Source organism: Arachis stenosperma, chromosome 3, assembly GCF_014773155.1.
Source record: "Arachis stenosperma cultivar V10309 chromosome 3, arast.V10309.gnm1.PFL2, whole genome shotgun sequence".
In the NCBI taxonomy this organism is placed as follows: Eukaryota; Viridiplantae; Streptophyta; class Magnoliopsida; order Fabales; family Fabaceae; genus Arachis; species Arachis stenosperma.
Window position 1 is genome coordinate 164,845,752 of NC_080379.1, and position 6,000 is coordinate 164,851,751.

The 6,000-nt window shown below is 35.5% G+C and overlaps 1 protein-coding gene across 1 annotated transcript; it reads right to left on the minus strand.

The window, feature by feature from the left end:
* Positions 1-3,769: 3,769 nt before the first annotated feature.
* Positions 3,770-5,243, minus strand: LOC130967204 (uroporphyrinogen decarboxylase 1, chloroplastic-like). The gene is made up of 3 exons (XM_057892019.1): positions 4,902-5,243; positions 4,533-4,817; positions 3,770-4,009 (listed from the first exon to the last, which is right to left on the minus strand). The coding sequence occupies exons 1-3, from the start codon at positions 5,226-5,228 to the stop codon at positions 3,770-3,772; spliced, it is 852 nt and encodes a 283-aa protein (XP_057748002.1). The 5' UTR covers positions 5,229-5,243.
* Between the last annotated feature and the right edge of the window lie 757 nt (positions 5,244-6,000).

The following is a 6,000-nucleotide window of genomic DNA, read 5'->3' on the forward strand; positions in this document are numbered from 1 at the left end:
TTGGCGCACGAACTTGGTGTTGCTTCACATCCCAATGGCAATACACATGAGCGTAACGTCATATACGCACAAATTAAAGGCAATACACAAGGGTGCATACACTCCTCCTGTCCTCCATTAATAAGAGATTTGCACAGGAATACCCACCTATAATTAATCTTACAAGTCAAGAACTAATCTGTTAAGAAATTCAAACTCTTAACACTTGCTTAAAAAAAACGAATAAACTAATTACTGCACCAACCCAAATTGTTGTACAAAACTTTGGCATACATATGCTTTTGCCTATTATTTGTAGTATGACTAGTGAGGGAGCCCTTAGAAAAATTCTCAAAATGCTGGGCCATGGGCCAAACCAGATTACTTAAGAGAAATAGTTTTCAACTATCAGCTCAATCACTGCTCCTACTCTCACATAACTAACCTCCCTGAACCTCTCTGTCACAAGTCTTCGGCAATGGACCATGGATGGATCAGATCTGCTCACCTGGCCCAAATTGAACTAAACGTAGGACAGAATGCTCTAAGAGTAAGATATTTCCATACAGCAGTGAGCAGTGGAACTTAGCTTTGATAATGGGGAACCATCCCCAATTTTTTTTATTAAAAAATTAGTAGTATTATTATAAAATAAACAACAAATATAGTTCAATTGACTTCAATCTTACCCTCCTACATTAGGCTAGCTTATTGTGATCAACTCTCACTTCTTCCATTTACTCAATTATTTTTAATTCTAAATGTTAATATTTTAGATTTGGACTTCAATAAATTTTCATAAATTAAAAATTTTATTTGTTTATTCGTATAAATAAAAATTTTATTCTCATTATTATTTATTATTTTCATTATCAACAAGATTTTATAATTTTAATATTAAAATTAAGTGCGATAACATTATTTTTTATTTATATAATTATTTAATATTTACATAGTTATTTATTTTACAATTTTAATACTAAAATTTTAATATATTTTATAATATTTGTCTATATAATTATTTATTTATTGTCATATTAATAATAAATTAAAAAAATACTAATATTTATAAATTTTGTAAATTACATAAATACTATTGTTCCGAGAATTATTTGAAATTGGATTGTTTTGGAACTAAACGTGAAGTTCAGACTTCTTTTAGGGTAGCATCTGACGTCTACTGGTATTGAGGTGCTGCCGTTCGAGTTCCTCGTGTGGAGGTGGGGGGGGGGTAGTACCTGCAAAGGACTCTAATACTTAAGTTAACAAGGATTTAAGTAGGTTTTTAGTAGATTGGATTCAAAAAATACCTAAGGGTGTTAGGGTAGTATAGTTTTGTGTTTCCCTTATAAGTCTAGTTGCTTTCCTTTCTTCTTTAGGAATAATGTCGAATTTGAGATTTTCGATAACAGGAGTCATCCATCCCAAGTTTACATTGGAAATTGGTAGTGCGTCTGACTTGTCGACTTCCTTAGCAACTGATGGTGTGTGGAGAGCTTTCTAGATTAGACTTTTATTGTTGTCCCCTGACTTAGTACTAACCAATTTGGAGAGAGCATTAGCTTGATAACTGAATTTTCGAGTTATGTACCTCACCTCTGTTTCTTAAAATTGTTTGAGTTGCTCTAGTATTTTCTCCAAATACCTCTTTATGTTAGGATCTTTAGTTTGGTAATCCTCATTTATCTTGGAAGTTATCACTTGAGAGTCACAAAACACTATGACTTTTGATGCTCCAGCTTCTTTGGGTAGTCTTAAACCAACAATCATAGCATAGCACTCAACTTAGTTGTTGGAGGTTGAAAACTCGAATTTTAATGAGAGTTCTACTTGAGTTTCATCTTTATTCTCAAGAACGATTCCTACTCCACTACTAGCTTTATTTGAGGATCCATCCACATACAAATGCCAAGTTGTTGGACTTCTTTATTATTCTCCTACATATTTGGCCAAGAAGTCGACCAAATATTAAGATTTTATTGCTGTACGAGTTTCTTATTTGAGGTTGAATTCGGATAATTTCACATCTCATTGTAGCATCTGACCTGCATTATCCGTCTTTTGGAGGATATGCTTCATAAGTTGGTTAGTTTGGACTTTGATAGTGTGAGTTTAGAAGTAAGGTCGGAGTCTTCTAGAGACTAGAACGAAGGAATAAACGATTTTTTTTTTATTTTTTGGTAGTTCAATTATGCCTCCTGTCATGCCTTGCTCGTGAAATAAATAGGTTGTTGCCCCTCCTTATCTTCTCGGATAAGGGCTGAGGTTATGGCCTTGTCTACAACGGTCAAGTACAGCACAAGTTCTTCTCCATCCTCGGGTCAAGTTAGAATTGGTGGTTAGCTCAAGAATTTTTTAAAGTGTTAAAAGGATTGATTGCATTCATGGGTCCATATGAAGTCATGCCTTTTTCGTAGTAGGACAAAGCTAGAGCTACTCTGGCTTCAGCAAATCCTCTTGTGATAATGTGGACATATCGATCTAGAATGCTTACAGGCTTTTGGCGATCTTTCTCTGTCTTTGTACTCCTATTTCTTTTACGGCCAGCATCATTGTAGCAATGTATCTGTTCAAGTGGCTTTCTCTATAATAATCACATTTCTTCAATCATAGCACTCATTGGTAGAGTGGCCATAGACTCGATGGTATTCACAGTAATCTTCGAGTTATTGTCCGAGCTGTTTTCCTCTTTTTTCTTTGGTTCTTTCTCTTTGTCTCAGGCTGGATATCAATTGTGTTGCCTCGGGGCAGGCTCTCTCAACGAAGTAGTTTCTTCTACGTTGATTTACTTCTCGACTTGTTCTTGTACTTCGTAGAAAGATGTTGGGTGCCTCTTTGATATGGATTGGGAGCAGGATCCTTCTTTGAGGCTGTTGACTAGCCCCATGATGACTGCTTCAATAGGTAGGTTCTGAATCTCCAAACACATTTTGTTGAATCTTTTCATATAAGCTCATAGAAATTTTTTTGGTTTCTTACTTTACTCCTAAGAGGCTTGCCGCCTACTCACTACAACAAATAAGGGTTTTCGCAACGGTCAAAAACCGTTGCCGTAGATTGAAAAACCGTTCCCAAAACTTTAGGCAACGCTTTGGCAACGGTTTTTGACCTGTGGTATATGCGGCCGTTGCCAATGCTCAAAGGGAACGGTTTTTTACATAAGGCAACGATAACAAAAAAACCGTTGCCAAAGTTACTGGTATAGACAACGGTTTTGACAACAATTTTTAAAGAACGGTTTAAAACCGTTACTAGATAGGCAACGGTTTAAAACCGTTCTCTTTCATGATGTAACGGTTTAAAACCATAACTGGATAGGCAACGGTTTTAAACTGTTTTAGTTTTATTATTCACTAAACCAACGGTTTTAAAGCGTTGCCATTAGTGTTATTTTTTGGCAACAGTTTTAATACTATTGCCATTTTATAGTTGTCTTTGACAACGGTTTTAACACCATTGCCTTTTGTTACTTTTGACAACGGTTTTTTGTAATATAATTCTTTATTTACAAGAATTTTCTCATGAATAATGAAATTAGTTCCAACTTTTTTTTTAATTTAGCATTATTAATAACCTAAACTATTTGAATGAAATTACGAAAGAAAACTAATTGAACATTTATCATCAAATTTGACTTACAAAAATTGTTGTAAGATCCACAATCACATTATATATCATTGCAAAATAACATAATACTAATCTAGGTCATAACTACTTTTACTTATATCATCATCATTTTTCAAAATACCATAATACTATAACCTAAGGGTAGCAATTTTTTCATTTTTCTTCAACAAAGTTGGTGTGGTAACTCAGCTTGAGTGAACTCTCTTGGCTTCAATGGCAACTGCTCCACATAAAGAACTAGAAAAAATCTTAAATCTGATCTTCGATCTGTCATATCCACAGTCCAGTCCAACCCAATAACATCAACTCCAGTATCTTTCATACGCTCAAGAAGGCCACCATTTCCATTTATATAAAGAACAATCGGTGTCTCAGGGCATCTTTTCTTGACCAAATCTACAATCTGGATGTTTAGAAATCAGTACATGGCAAAAGAGGAAAAAATATGGAACAATAGCATCTTGCGCCCAACGTTCAATTCGCAAATATTTTATGTTTCATAAATTATGATGATGCACTAACAGCAACATAGTTTCAATTAAATAAAAAAGTTTGAAGGTGTAGCCTCTGATTTGGACTTTCTCTCCGAAATTCAGAAGACCAAGATCAACATCCAGTGAGCTTATTTACCACTCGATGCTTACAAATTACAAGCTCTTAGCTCATCTTATTATTTACCAACCAAATGACAATCATGAGAGCTTGGAACAAAACAATAATTTACATAAAACAAAACCTGTAATCATTGCAAACCTTTGAAAGCGACACATGGTTTGTCTAGTTCAAAGATTCAACTAAACAAATAAGCAAAAGTTGAAATACATACACTTAAGCTTGCTATGACATGGATCCCAAATAGAATAGTTTGAAAAATTAGAACACAATTTCAATAAGATGAAAATAAATGGGAACTATTTCTATATTACCTCTTTGATATAAGGATTTGACCAGCGTTCCCACATATCAGGTGGTAGTTGTCCACCCAATGAATCAAATATTTGTATGCAGTGAGCCCCAGACTCCACATGGAAAACAACATAATTTGCTATTGCTTGCGCCAAATGAGAGAGCAGAGTTCGCAATAAATGTGGTGATGTATGGCACATACTCTTAATGGTTGTATAGGTGCGTGTTGTACCCCCTTCCACTATATATGTTGCTATTGTCCAAGGTGCTCCCATGAAACCTAAAACGGAAGCATCACCACCAACCTAAGTAAAAAGCAATAAATAAGGAAAACGGCTCCTTTGAAGGATAGCCATGATATATAGAAGCGGTAATGCAACTAGGTTTACCTCCTTGCGCAGTATCTTGAGTGAATCTCCAATAAAACTGAGCTTTTCCAGGTCAATTGGATGCAGAGCCTTTAGTCCCTCCTTAAAACGTATTGGGGACTGAATAACAGGACCCCTTACGTCTTCAATGTCGAATTCGACCCCAAATGCAGGAAGAGGCGTACGGATGTCAGAGAAAATGATCACTCCATCAGGCCTAAAGGCATTCCAAGGCTGCAAAGAAATTTCCACTATGAGATCAGTTGTCTTCGACCTCTCTCGAAAAGATGGATATTTCTCAGCAAGCTTTCTGTAAACAGCCATGTACCTTCCCGCCTGGCGCATCATCCATGCTGATGGCCGACTAACAGGTTCTCCTCTGGCAGCCTTCACCAGCAGAGGATCTGAAGACAAAATCACCACAAAAATCATGAATTTCTCTTGCTTAAATGAAAAAGACTCAAAAATACCTGAATTACCCTCTCCTAGAACCCTATAACAATTTGCACCACTATCTAAAGCAACAAATTTGTTAAAACTGAATGCTATTAGAAACCAGCAACGTCACCTTTATTATCACACAGATAAAGTAGCTACATTACCACTTTAAAAAATAAATGAACTGAAAGAAAAATAAAAAAGAAAAAGAAGTTAAATTGAACAAAATGAAGAGCATAATGAGAAGAAGGAAAAGCTGTGGTACCGGAAGAAGAGGCAGAGCAAGTGACGGAGAAGTGCGGTTTTGGGCTGAAAGGGAGTGAAAGTGTAGCGTTTAAGGAATTAGAATGTGGAAACAAAGTAAAAGAAAAGAACAAATTGAGCAACTTGTACCTGAAAGGAGCTTTTGAAGAGTAGCACAAGCTTCCTTCCACGCTGGCCTTTCAAGGATACAAACTTAATTAAATTTGGACGTTTCAATTACAAACACAACATGGAAACCAATTATTGTCCTATGCAAGAATTTAGCCATATATTTGACCATTAAAAAAACTTCTCATCATCAGATTGCACAAGCAACGGTAGATTCAAAGGAAAAAATGCACAAATTATTGTCCTATGCAATGAATATGAAAGTAAAAGAACTAAACCACAATGTCAAGCTACCAATAATAATGAATAA

Bases quoted from the DNA above. Each gene is read 5' to 3' on its own strand.
- LOC130967204 (XM_057892019.1), bottom strand. From the start codon at position 5,228: ATGATGCGCCAGGCGGGAAGGTACATGGCTGTTTACAGAAAGCTTGCT. The intron at 4,818-4,901 runs GTAAACCTAGTT...CTTTTTACTTAG, and splicing joins TCAAGATACTGCGCAAGGAG to GTTGGTGGTGATGCTTCCGT. The intron at 4,010-4,532 runs GTAATATAGAAA...CTAAACATCCAG, and splicing joins CAAATCCTTATATCAAAGAG to ATTGTAGATTTGGTCAAGAA.